The sequence below is a fragment of the Naegleria gruberi genome, assembly GCF_000004985.1.
Source record: "Naegleria gruberi genomic scaffold NAEGRscaffold_60, whole genome shotgun sequence".
Classification (NCBI taxonomy): domain Eukaryota; phylum Heterolobosea; class Eutetramitea; order Acrasida; family Naegleriidae; genus Naegleria; species Naegleria gruberi.
The window spans coordinates 195,625-208,772 of NW_003163267.1; the positions used below are offsets into that span (position 1 = coordinate 195,625).

The window sequence follows — 13,148 nt, forward strand, 5'->3', positions numbered from 1 at the left end:
AATTATTGTTAGGTATTTAGTGTTGGGTAAAAAACATTGATTAATTTATTCGATCCTGAGGAATACTTTTATTTGAGATTGTTTATCTGGGTTACTTATAATTTATGTTTTATAATGTTTGCACTTGTGTTGACTGCTCTAGTTGCTCCATCTGCTGAAGGATCTGGTTTGGCAGGTATTAAAGCTATTTTGAATGGTGTCAGAGGTTTAAAGGATGTTCTAAGTATGAAGACAATGATTGTGAAATATTTATCATTACCTGCAGTCCTTACAGCTGGTTTATATATCGGTAAAATGGGTCCTTCCATTCACATTGTCACTTGTGCTGCTAAGAATTTACTGAAATTTAGATTATTCGAGTCCATAAGAAAAACCAAAACTCTGAAACAAGAAATGATTGTATGTGGTATTGCTGTCGGTTGTGCAGCTAACGATGGTGCTGTCGTGGGAGGTGTATTGTTTGGAGCAGAGTTAGTTGGTACCTATTATTCTTTGAGAAACTATTTCAAGAGTTTTTATGCAGCTTTTATTGCCTGCATGACTTCTCGTTTATTGCACAGTGCTGTCAATTTGAATATCAAACCATTCTTGACATGGAATGTTAAGATTGTTCCTCCATCTTTCACTCTTCCAGAATTATTTTTCATGCTTTTTGTTGCCATTGTAATGTCTTTTGTTGGTATTGCAGTAGTCTTTGTCAATGAACAATTGCTTGTTTTGAGAGATAAATATGGTAAATTGCATCTTGGACCTTTCAAGTTTGCCAAGTATGCCACTAACAAATTGGTAATTTTAACAGAAAACAGAATTATTTTCACAATTATTATTACTCTCGTTACTAGTTTCCTTTCATTCCCTCAAATGATTGGTAAATATATGAGTATTGGTGGTGTGCCTATTTTCGAAGAATTATTAATGGCAAAACCTTTAACAACAGTGAATGGCGCTAAGGGAGAATGGATTCAAGGAAATATTTCAGAAGTATTTATTACAATTTCTATATTTATTACTGTCAGATACATTTTGGCAATTCTTACAACAGTTTTGCCTGTTTCTGGTGGTTCATATTTGCAATTGTTGATTATTGGAGCTTCATTTGGTAGACTTGTAGGTGAAGGTCTTGCCTTTATTTTACCTGATGGTTTTAGTCCAAACCATCCGATTGTTCCAGCCAGTTATGGTCTTGTTGCTGCTGCTGCTTTGACTAGTTCACAAACGCAGGCCTTCAGTTCTGTATTTATTCTGCTAGAATTAACAGGTCATGGTGTTCACTTACCTGCATTGGGAGCATCCTATATTGGAGTTGTTATTTCCAGATGGTTGTCTTACAGTGCCTATGACTTTGTTATCAAGTTTAGAAAATGGCCAGCTGTCCTTGAATCAACAACTGACTCTGACGATATTAGAGTTAAATACGTCATGCAATATGTTGATAGTTTGCCAATTTTGGAAGAAAAGGCAAGCTTGAGAAAGATTGGAGAATTTTTGGAAAAGCCAGATTTGGCCAAGACTATTCCAATTGTTAATAATAAGAGTGATTTACTTCTTGTTGGTTGTGTCAATACTAAGAAATTACAAGATTATTACAATACTATGAAACCAACTCTTGAAGGCAATCCTGACTATGATACAGAAATTGAAATTGAAAAGAATACTTGTCCAATTACCATTTCTGAAGATACACCTCTCGTTTTAGCTCACTTACTCTTCTCCAAATTGAATTTGGATGACGTGTTCGTTGTTTGGAGAGGTCGTTTAATTGGTCAAGTTCAAAAGTCTAGTATTATTGCTGAGCTTACTGATAGAAATGCTGGTTTTGGTGATGCTTAAACAATTTACTTGATTTTTATTAATTTATTAAAATATTAAATTTAATCCACCTCACATTTAATATTATTTCATCGTCACACAATAAAAATAATAATATTAAAAAAAATGCTTCCATCATCATCGATAAGAAAATTTGTTCCGATCTGTTTATTGTTGATCATTAGTATTAATTTATTAATTACATCATTGAATGGACATAAAATCGGAGACGCCATTCCAATGTTAAAAAAGATACAATTTAATGAGAAGAGAACTGAATGGAGTGAGGTGCCATATGGAGATGCTCCAAGATATGGAATTCCAAAAAAGATCACAATCACTGGTGTTGCTGCTATTTTAGAAGCCTTCCTTGAAACACCAAAGTCTCCAGCTGGTACCGATAAATATTATGAGGAATTAATTGCTCAATCAAAGGATGATTTAAAGCTTTCATTTGCTTTCCATCACCCTAATTTTGAAACTCCTTGGATCACACTCTTTTCAAAGGGTACTCCCGATGAGGTTACTAGCAAGAACAGTTATCACTTTTTGAAGCAAATTGATTTTATGTTCCTTTATCATGGAGATACTATTTTGGAAATTAAACACTCTTTGGAATGTATGTATTTGTAGTATTTTCATAATTGATTAATTGATTAATTAGATTATGATGAAGAAGATGAAGCCTCTAACCGTCCATCAACAATCAATAACGATATTGTTGTTAATTATTATTGGAAAGAAGTTGTGGAAAAGGATACATCTGCTGGATTAACATTCCTCTATGTGATTTCATTCATTTTTGGATCTATTATTATGATTACAGGAGTTAGCCACATTGGATTCTAATAAATTCGCCACATTCATCATTGTATAAATTAGAAATAGTTTTAAGGTTTATTTATCAGTATTTACAAAGTGAGGACAACAGCATCAATTTCCTTACAGAATGTGTGGTAATCAATATCGCCTCTTTCATCTTCGTAATGCTTTTGTAACACTCTGAGTTCCTTGTCATTCAAGTGGAACTTTAAGAAATCGAGAATAGAAGCAAATTGAGTTTTGGTAACACGAAGTTTTCTCAGCTTGTCATAGTCTTGGAAGTAGGCAGTTAAAATTTGTTGCATAACAGCAGCCTTAGTGGCAACCTTTTTAAGGATTGCATTCAATTCATTACCATCTACTTCGTTTGAGATTTCTGGAATATGAGATTTAAGAGGATAGCTTGGACGAGCTTGGAATGATTCTGCAGTCTTTGTTGGGAATTTTTCAAGTCTATTTTCAACAAAAGCTCTATCAACTTCTTCACAAAGTGATGTATAACTTATCAAATCTGGGTGAGCATCAACCTTGTAATAATCTTCCAACAATTGAATTTCTTGTTCTGAAAGATTCAATTTAGCCATGCTAAGAGCAGTTCTAAACTTTGCCTTTGGAACGACATTGTGTCTCAATTTATCAAAATCAGCAAAGAATTCTTTCAATCTGGTTCTACTCTTAACAATATCAGACGTGGCCTTATAGATAACATTTGATATCTCTGTAGGAATTTGTTTTGGCACATCAGGGTTAATAAAGTTTTGAGAAACGGCCAACTCTAATTCCTTTACATAGACAGATTGATGGGTTCTGTCAACACGTTCATTCTTATCGACATCTTGAATAAACTTGAAATAGTTTACATAGCCTGAAGTTGGTTCAAAATAGGCATTTTGAAGTAACCTGTAGTCTTCTTGGGTGAGGAAATTAAAAAGCTTATCAAGACACTGTATAAACTGTGTTTCGCTTATTTTTCCTCTTCTTAACTTATCAAAATCTTCGAAATTTACTTTCATAGCAATACCTCTTGTCTTCACTGCATATTGAAGTTTGCCAAGTAACTCATCGAGCTTGTCCTCCATTGGTGTGTATGCTTTTTGTGGACCACGTTTTTGCATGGAATTTAAAGTAAAATCGAGAGGAGAAACCAATTCTTTGGTTGGAACCTTTTCTAAATTCTTTTCAGTAATTACACTGTTAATTGTGTCACAAAACTTTCTATAGTTAACAAATCCTTTCTTCGTTGGACTCTTAAATTCTGAAATGAGTTGTTCGTTCTCCTTATCTGTCATATCAATACCTCCCATATTTAAAGCACTTCTGAATTGTTTCTCTGTAATTTCATGACTTCTAAGAGGGTCAAAATCTCTCATAAACTCTTCCAATCTTATTCTATTAACAAGGGACTTGAACGAAATATCCTCAAGTAATTCATCTAGCTCCTTTTCTCCCTTTGGACCTCTCTCCTTCTTTGGGAGATTACCAATAAGTTTAACATCATAGTCACGAGTATTAAAGTTACTATTTTGCAAAATTTCATCAACATCCTCGAGGAACATTTTGTAGTTTACATCTCCCTTACCAAGATCGTCATATTTTTCTTCAAGAATAGTATATTCATCTTGAGTTAAATTGATACCAGACATGTGAAGGGCTCTCTCGAATCTGGCCCTTGTAACGTGATCGGTGGAGTAGGTACCCTTCTTTGTTTTATCAAAATCTTGGAAGAATGGTTTCATGAAAACTCTTCTGTTGCTTACAATCTCACTGACCTTGTTAATAACATCGTTACATTTTTCTTCCTTTTCGCTCTCTAAATTCTTTCTATTAAGCTTGACAATATTGTTTTGTTGATGGAATTTCTTAGTTGGAAATTTTTCCAATCCCTTATCATTGAAAACAGAGTAAACATTATTCAAGAACTCTTGATATGATACTCTGGACTCGGAGTGATGATCTTCAGTTCTGTACTTTTCAGCCAACATGTCGAGCTGTGTTTGATTGAAAGCCATTTTGTGGAACTTTATGGCACCTAGTGTGGACATGAATTGAGCTTTAGTGATAAAGCCAGTTCTTAATCTGTCAAAATCACGGAAAGATTCATCCAATTTAATTCTATATTTGATCAAAGCCTTTTTGATTTCCTTTTCAATTTCATCGACTTGTTCCTCAATTGAAGGGGTTGCTCTTTCGAATCTATAATCAGGATAGTCATCTATTTTAATTTCATTTTCAATTTCTTCATGGAATCGGAGATAATTGATATCCCCTTTTTCATCTACATATCTATCAAGAATCAAGTGCAATTCTTCAGCATTCAGGTTTCTGAAAGGAATACATTGCAAAAATTGAGATCTAGTAACAGCTCCATGATTAAGAGGATCAAAGTCCTTGAAGTAATTCTTAATAATATGGCCTTGAGTTTTGGCTTCCCATCTCAATTTTTCGTATAGAATATTTAATTCTTCAGTGGCTGAGAGTTGTGGTTTCTGTGATTTTAATAATTCTGTAGAGTTGAGAGTTTCCAATTTAGGATCTTTTTCCATTCCTTTGAGGGTAAATACTATTAAATGGTGTTATTAAAGATGTACATGTTATTGGATCAACATACCTTTATCGATTTCAGTAGCAAATTGAATATAATTCACCTTATTGACGCTCGAATCAATAAACCTCGAAACAAGTTTATCAAAATCAGCATCCTTTAATTCCATTCCGAAAGAACTCAAACATCTTCTAAATTGAGGGATTGATACAAATCCTGATCTCAATTTATCAAAGTCAATAAAAAACTCATTAATTCTTAGTCTTTTCTGCAAACACAATGTCCTGATAGTGTCCAACAATCCCTCTACACTAACATTCTTGCCTGATGAGAGTAACATTTTTTTTACTTTACGTAAATTAAAATTCAAAACTTTTGGCGGGAACGAGTAATACAGTTATCGTTACGTTGATATCAAACCCCATCAACCTAATTTTAGTAATTTAAATTTGTTATTATTGCTTTGGTGAGGTGAGAATGGATGAAATTCGATACATGTAATAATAAAAAGCCATTATTCCTAGAACAAATAAGATAATTATCACTGTGGTCTTGTTCCGAAGTCCAATAGTTAATTAGTAATTTTGTTCAACTTGTACCTACAGCAATATTCAACCATTTATCATAAGCTTCCGAAGATGATGAATCAGCATCTGCATGTTTTTCTCTGGCTAATGGTGCTGATTTGGAAGAAGAATCTTTCAATGATGTACTAGTATTTCGTCTATTTAATTCTTGCATTTTTTTACAATATTTTAAATTCAATATCTAGAATCCTGCTCTGATAACAGTGTGTAGAGGAATTTAAAGTCCTTTTCATTCTTCAATTTGTTAAAATCAGAAATAATACCATCGCCATTAGGTCCATCATTGGTTGCAACTCTATGTCTTGCCAATTCTTCAGTATTTCCAGTTCCGATATGTCTCTTGACAACTCTTTCCATTGCCTTAATTCAATATGAGATTTGAGATTGACATTAAATTACCTACCTCTTCCTTAGTTTGAGTATGGATATAAATCAAAATGTCAAACAATGGTGTGACATTTGGCCAAGTTGCCAAATAATTTCCTTCCACAATTATAATTGATTGATTGGCTTCTACATGAATATCATCTTCAATGGGATCTCCAACACCATGATCAAAGGAAGGAGCACTCACTTTCTGATTAGGTGAATGTTTAATATTTTCCAATAAGTTTTTAAAAGCCAAATCATTAAAAGTAAATGGAGCTCCTCTATTAAATTAAATATTAATTATTAAATTAATAATTAAATAATTAATATTTACCTTCTACTGTGAGCATGTTTAGGATCTTCCATCATATCCAATTCCCTCCTATAATAATGAAATCCATCCATAGGAACGACCTGACAATTAATCTTCAACTCTTCAGTCAAATACTTTTTCATATCCTGACAAACACTTGTCTTCCCTGAACCAGGTGTTCCAAAAATTCCAATTAATAATCGTTGTTTAATTTCCGATGGTTTTTGTTGTGAAAATTCCACCAATTGATGATCTTTGTTGATTTGATCCAAGAGTCCTTTAACCTTTTGCTCCATTTTTCTTTATTGACAGCGTATTATTGAAAATTAACAATAAGCAAAAACAAAGACAATCCTGATTTTGTCTTGGCGCCAATTTTGTTTTTCGCGCCAAATTGTTACATTTATTTTTCAACTCTAAAAACAAATGCACAACATCTAGGATCTTTATCATCAAATTAATATTTTAAAGAATTCAGTGATTGTATTGAGGACAACTAATTAATATTATTCAGAGCATAACAATGTCATCATATTGTGCAATCAACAAAGAACGAAAAAAACTCAACCATCCATCACTTATTCGGTGGATAAAGGAAGAAAAGCGAATCTCATCAAAAAAACAAAATCAACAACAATTTGTGGAGGAAATTGCTGATGAGGACGGTGTTTGCAGGAAATGCTTTCCTGATGGAATGGTAAATGAATCAGTTCAACAACAACAAGAAGAGGATGATGATAATCGTAAAGTTAGATTTACAGAACACAATTCAGAGGATGCCCACAATACTCTTTCGGATTTGACAAACTCTGAAGCAGTAAACGCAAAGACAGAGCTTCACAAGAAAGTAATTTTCATGCACCATCAACAAAACAGGAGAAATGTTATTGATAAAGCTGAACAAACATCACTAGTGAGTGAAGATGAATTTGGAAAATTGTCTGATGAAAATTTGTTTGGAAAGGTACACTATCTTCTGTCCTCTATCAAATCTAATAGAGTGGAAACCAATGTGACGCCAACCAAAATTACAAACATGACCCTAGACGATGATGAGCCAAGACCTAGTAATTTAAATATTTCCCCTTCTTCCTTATTCTGTGGATATCCTTCCAATGCAGACGATCAGGCACCATTACAAAACACTAGCCGAGAGACACCATCTTTTGAAAATGAATTATTTCATAACTATTCACTCCCCAAACAAACAGTATCACCCAATATTTCTAACTTAACTTTGGCAGATGCCTCTAGGCAAATTCAATCCATGTACAATCACATTACATCTGTATACGGATCAGAACCATTAAATCAAAGACAAATAATATTCGAGAAAACACTAAATATTGGAATAACCAGTAACAATGAAAATGATACGGTTCATGACTTGAACTACATTAAGGATAAAGTAAAAAAATTACGAAGCAAAAGACTTCAAGAAATCAAAAGAAATTTGGAATTTGAAAGGGTAGAATTAATGAAAAATCCAAAAATAGGAGATCTTAAAAAGCGAATTAGTGACCTTAAAAGAAAAATAGAAAAAGAATACGAGAAGGATGAACTTTTCAGAAAACAAAGACTGAAGGAAACAAATAGACTAAAACTTGTGAAGAATACTCCAAAAGCTGAAGAGAAGCTTAAAATGTTTTTAAATGCCCTTAATGCTAATTATTCCAATACTTGCTATCAAGTAACTATTTATGAGGGAGAAATATCGACCTGTCTGGCCAAACTGTTTTTAATTTATTTAAAAATTGAGAAAGAAATACAAAAATCTAGGGATATATTGCTGACAAAATTGAATGATGAAATGTTGGAAAACTGTGCTAGGAATACTTTTTACGCCTTCAAAAACTTTACTAAAAAGCAACAAGATTTGAGGCAACAACAACAAAGATTTGACAACTACATAACTCATAGAAGAAAAGTAAGCCTCTTTGCTAAATGGAAAGAAAGTACAAAATCTTCTGTTACAGAGAAGGAAAAGGATGAGGTAGCTATGATTCATTACTACAATAACCTCCAACGTAAGGCTTTCAATAGTATAGCTTTCGTCTTGAATAGTATGATTCTTAAACGGTGTGCAAAGGAGCTTTCTTTTATGTGGAGGGATAGGCAGATTCTTGGAAAGGGGTTCTTTGGTTGGAGGCATCAATCTGAAAAAACAAAGTATTTGAAACAAGGTCTCATGAGGTTTGCTGTTTCAGATTCCTTTGATGAGTTGGACAGGTTCAAATCTGAATATGAGATTGAGTCCTACATGTCTTACAAAATACGTCTCAATTTCAGAACCAAAATAACCAAGCACTTGATTCAACTTTATAGAGAAAAGAAATCCCTAGTTTCTAAATTCGAGCACACTCCAAAACTTAGATACATTGAATACTTTACCAAAAAACCAATTGATCTGAGTACTATTTACAAAATTGAAGAATACGATCAAAGATTTAAGCACTTTAACTATTTGAAAAAGCACGACAGCAGACCAGTTTGGGATGGTCCACCAGAGGAGCAGTACGAACCACCTCTCTACTCAAAATCTTCTTTTCAAAAAGCATCAATTCCAAACCTTACTGAACAAGTATATGATATCAGACTCAAAAAGAAAATATTTCAACAGTGGAGTGAAAAAGCGTGTGATAAGATACTTAAAAACAGAGCGGACCAATTCTATAGTGACGTGACAAAGCGAAAGGTCTTGTACGTACTAAGAGAAAATAGAGATGATATTTACGAAAAGAGTCTGCAAATACAGGACAATTCAAATGCTACAATGATTGTTAAATACTTCAACAAGTGGAGAGAAACCACAGAACTAGTCAGCCATGAAAAAGATAGTATTGCCTCAGAATACTACAATATAACATTAGCAAGAAAGGCATTCCAAGCTTTGAAAACAACTTGTCTTGTAGATTACAATCCTCATTTGAATGATCTATGTAAGCAATGGCTTGTCAAATCAAAGGAGCGTTATTTCAAACGTTGGAAGTTGATGTTGTTCTTGAGAAAAAGTGAAGAAAAGTTTGAACTGGCAGTTGCAGAACAATATCAAATGACTTTAAAGTTCAAACTGTTAACAGCTTGGAGAGAAAAAGCAAAAAAGAGACAACTGTTAAGAAAAGTTCTCACTGACGGAGCCAACAGAATGAAGGCCAAAACCACTGTTTTAGAAAATAAGAAATCTTTAGCCAAATATGTTCTTAAACAATTGAAAAAGAATAAGGAAGTCAAGATCTCTAGGAAAAATCAATACTTCATGTTTATCAAATCTAAGAAATTTTATGATGATGCTCTCAAGCAAAAATTCTTCCAGTTGTGGAAAATCAAACAAGCCATTGGAGAAGAACAAAAGAAATTGGAACAGTCACAGGAGGAGAAAGAAAAGACAGCTATTGCACTCAATCACTATAATCAAGTGATAAAGAAGAAAATAATCAAATCATGGAGAGAGTATACCCTTGAAACAAACTTTGTTGATATATTTATTTTGAGAAAGGCTTTTGAAAATTGGAGAATATTCGCTGCTAAATCAACCGAGGAACCAAAGCACAAATTTAAAAAAAACATTTTTCAAAGATGGAAAGCTGCACTCAGAGAAAAGAATGAAATGAGCTCGTTAAATAGTCTTGCTGAAAGGTTCCACGAAAGAAAACTGGCTCAGAAATCAATGGGGTCCATCAAGGAATACATTGTCCAACAAAGAATAGAACATGTTCAATTGATAAGAGCTAATCAATATTACAAAGAATCTCTGATGAGGAAAGTTTTAATAGGACTATTAATCAATGTAAATACCATACGAGATAAGAGGCGAAAGAGAGAAAAGGCTGACTTGTTCTATCACAAGAAATTAGTTCAATCATCACTAGAATCACCACTCTCGCTCGATAGATTCTTGAATGCGAGACCAAACTCACCATTCTTTTTTGCCAAGACTGTGAATATTGTTTATTACAAGCTTCTCATTAAGGGAATCGATTCTTGGACATTTTTTGTAAAGAAGGAAAAGGAGAAACGACTTATGCTAGCCAAGGCAGTCCACGCCAATGCATCAAATCTAGTAGCAAAGTGCTTTAATTTGTGGCGAATCAAATCAAAACTACAATCTCACAAACATCCCAAATTTATAACCAAATCCAATATCACTAATTCAAAAATTGTTCAGAGCAATATATCACCAGCCCTTAGTACAAACATTGTTTCTCCAATTCTTCATTCAAGTTTGACACCACAGGAGAGGAAAATTCTCATTCATCATCACCACTATCTGATTGCCACTGATTCTGATGATGATGATATTGTAGATTATCTAAATATTATTGAATAAATTTTCATTCTCACCACTAACTGTTTATTATTTGGCGCCAAATTTAAACTACAATTTTTAAAACAACCTACAAAAAAAATGGAACAAAACGAACTTGCCTTTCATTCTCAATTTCTCTCATTAAACGGATATTGTTTGAATCTGGAAGAGAAGACTGCCCTTCAAAGCAGTTTGCTTATTCTCCAAGAAAATAACCATTTCCATACTGTACAATTCTGGGGAAAGATTCAAGGTGTAGAACAAGATTATCATATTGCCGAAGGATATCGTGGATCAATGATGGATGAAAGAATAAGATTTTACTCGATCGATGGAGGAATTAGTTGGAATCAAATGACTTTTGACTTGACTGAATATGAGGTTTCCTGCATAGAATCAATCCGAACACTGTTCATGGGTATCCCAACTCACACCTATTTATTCCCAAAACCAAAGGAAGAGTCTTCCGAAGAAGTCACTGACAAACAAGAAGTTCCAGTTGAGCCAAAGGAACCTAAGGATGATGATGAGGATAATGAAGACAAAAATGATGAAAAAGCTGATGATGAAAAGAAGACAAAACCAAAGGAAGAGTTATTCACTATAACTGAAGAAAAGAGATTAACATGGGCTGTAAAAATGATTGACCAAGACGGAAGTGTTGTACCAAGGGGTGCTTTTGTTGTCAAGAAGGATGACGAGCAGGTAATTGTAAAAAATCAAACATTCTTTGGAATGGATAAGTATCAAGCATCAAAGCTCTATAACTTTGTCCACCTCAGAACACCAATCCACAAAACATGGGAAAATATAGTTGCTCAACAATATATTGACAAGTCTCTTGATTTTGCTGATCCAGTTGATGATGACATACCATACGGTTGTTGGAGCGTCCAATATGAGGAAATTATTAATACTGTAGTTGGAAGAAGTCTTTTGTGGCCTGGCTACGTCTTTTATCACAAAATTCAAACCCCATTCTATGGAGGTTTCTATATTGGAAATGGTTTGAAGAATGTTGACCTTTGTTTTATGTTACCTTAGTTCTGTAATAAATGTATAATTTGATTAGAAAGAGGAACGATAAAAATTATATTTTAACTACATTGTCACATACTGACTTGGTTAATAAATTACCCCCCAAATATTCCATTATTGGAAATATCATGTTTAATTTAAAATAAAAATAACAAAAAATAAATTAATTAATTAATTAAAAAAATGTAATAATAAGCAAATTAACAAAACAAAAACTCAACATCCAAATAGAGCACATTACTCATCATGATTCGTTGATATTTACAATTAGCTGATCCAAGAATCAATCCTGAAACAAAATCCAACTCTTCCAATGTTGAGGGAAGATAGAGTACTCTTCCACTTCTCGTAAATCTGGCACATCGTCCACTTCTCAATCGACTTTTAGTCTCATCACACACCACATCAAAATGTACAATACAATTACACCAAGGAACATCAATTCCTAACCAATCCTCTTCAGTTCCAATGAGGTGTATTGTTGACCGAGTGAAGGAGTGAAATCTCTCTTTTAAAACATCATATTGTTGTGGAGCAATTTGGAGAGTTGGATAAATCTCCTTCAGGGAATTGAATGATTGAGCTACTCTGTTATGTGAATTGCAGAAAAAGATGCAAAAATCGGAGATATTGAAGAGGGACTGTTTCAACAAGTCGAGTTTCTGATTTGGTTTTGGACAATAGACAAATGTCTCAATAATTAATTCATTCAATTCCTTTCTACTTTGTTCTATTGTTGCATTTTTCAAATGATTATCATGAATATAACATTCAGGAGGAGGCATTTCACATCCAGTACAGATTATTCTGGTTTTATCTGGTAATTGTTTGAAAATTGATTTGATACACTTCCTACAATCAGATCCAAATTCCAACATTAAATTCATTTCATCAACAGCTAAAATATTCAAATTAGAAACATCAATATTATGATGTAGAGCTAATTGTGGAGTGGTCACTAAAATTCTTGTTTGATCTGTTGGACACATGGAAATTTCAGTGACCTTTCTATTATTTGCACAATATTCAGAAATATAATTCAGAATGTTAAATATATACATTGCTAAATATTCTGTTGGAGCAAGAATTAATCCTTGCAGTGAATGTTTAGATTGAAAATCAATTTCCATGACCACTTTAATCACCAAACCAATTGTCTTGCCAGATCCGGAATTCCACTGTTGAATGATTGCCTTTTCAAGTTTGGAATGGAGAATGTATTGTTGAGCTGATGACATTTCCTCCAATCCAAAACTATAAATCCCTCTCAACAGTTCTTCCGACACGCCAACAACATCATAAAAGTGGGGTGAAGACATTTTTTTTAACAAATTCAAATGTCAAACTTTGTAAACACGCAAC

The 13,148-nt window shown here is 33.4% G+C and overlaps 6 protein-coding genes across 6 annotated transcripts; 4 read left to right on the forward strand and 2 right to left on the reverse strand.

Annotated features, from left to right (window-relative positions):
* Positions 1-114: 114 nt before the first annotated feature.
* NAEGRDRAFT_73383 (uncharacterized protein) lies at positions 115-1,830 on the forward strand (the record flags this gene model as incomplete). The annotated part of the gene is made up of 1 exon (XM_002671539.1): positions 115-1,830. One exon carries the CDS (start codon positions 115-117, stop codon positions 1,828-1,830), a length of 1,716 nt encoding a protein of 571 aa, XP_002671585.1.
* A 105-nt stretch (positions 1,831-1,935) lies between these two features.
* Positions 1,936-2,658, forward strand: NAEGRDRAFT_73384 (uncharacterized protein; the record flags this gene model as incomplete). The annotated part of the gene is made up of 2 exons (XM_002671540.1): positions 1,936-2,428; positions 2,474-2,658. 2 exons carry the CDS (start codon positions 1,936-1,938, stop codon positions 2,656-2,658), a joined length of 678 nt encoding a protein of 225 aa, XP_002671586.1.
* A 31-nt stretch (positions 2,659-2,689) lies between these two features.
* On the reverse strand, positions 2,690-6,738 carry NAEGRDRAFT_59413 (uncharacterized protein; the record flags this gene model as incomplete). Its single annotated transcript, XM_002671594.1, has 4 exons — positions 2,690-5,176; positions 5,240-5,441; positions 6,164-6,410; positions 6,464-6,738. The coding sequence occupies 4 exons, from the start codon at positions 6,736-6,738 to the stop codon at positions 2,721-2,723; spliced, it is 3,180 nt and encodes a 1,059-aa protein (XP_002671640.1). The 3' UTR covers positions 2,690-2,720.
* Positions 6,739-6,965: 227 nt separating this feature from the next.
* On the forward strand, positions 6,966-10,781 carry NAEGRDRAFT_81485 (uncharacterized protein; the record flags this gene model as incomplete). The annotated part of the gene is made up of 1 exon (XM_002671541.1): positions 6,966-10,781. The coding sequence occupies one exon, from the start codon at positions 6,966-6,968 to the stop codon at positions 10,767-10,769; it is 3,804 nt and encodes a 1,267-aa protein (XP_002671587.1). The 3' UTR covers positions 10,770-10,781.
* A 321-nt stretch (positions 10,782-11,102) lies between these two features.
* On the forward strand, positions 11,103-11,792 carry NAEGRDRAFT_73387 (uncharacterized protein; the record flags this gene model as incomplete). Its single annotated transcript, XM_002671542.1, has 1 exon — positions 11,103-11,792. The coding sequence occupies one exon, from the start codon at positions 11,103-11,105 to the stop codon at positions 11,790-11,792; it is 690 nt and encodes a 229-aa protein (XP_002671588.1).
* A 194-nt stretch (positions 11,793-11,986) lies between these two features.
* On the reverse strand, positions 11,987-12,847 carry NAEGRDRAFT_73388 (uncharacterized protein; the record flags this gene model as incomplete). The annotated part of the gene is made up of 1 exon (XM_002671595.1): positions 11,987-12,847. The coding sequence occupies one exon, from the start codon at positions 12,845-12,847 to the stop codon at positions 11,987-11,989; it is 861 nt and encodes a 286-aa protein (XP_002671641.1).
* Between the last annotated feature and the right edge of the window lie 301 nt (positions 12,848-13,148).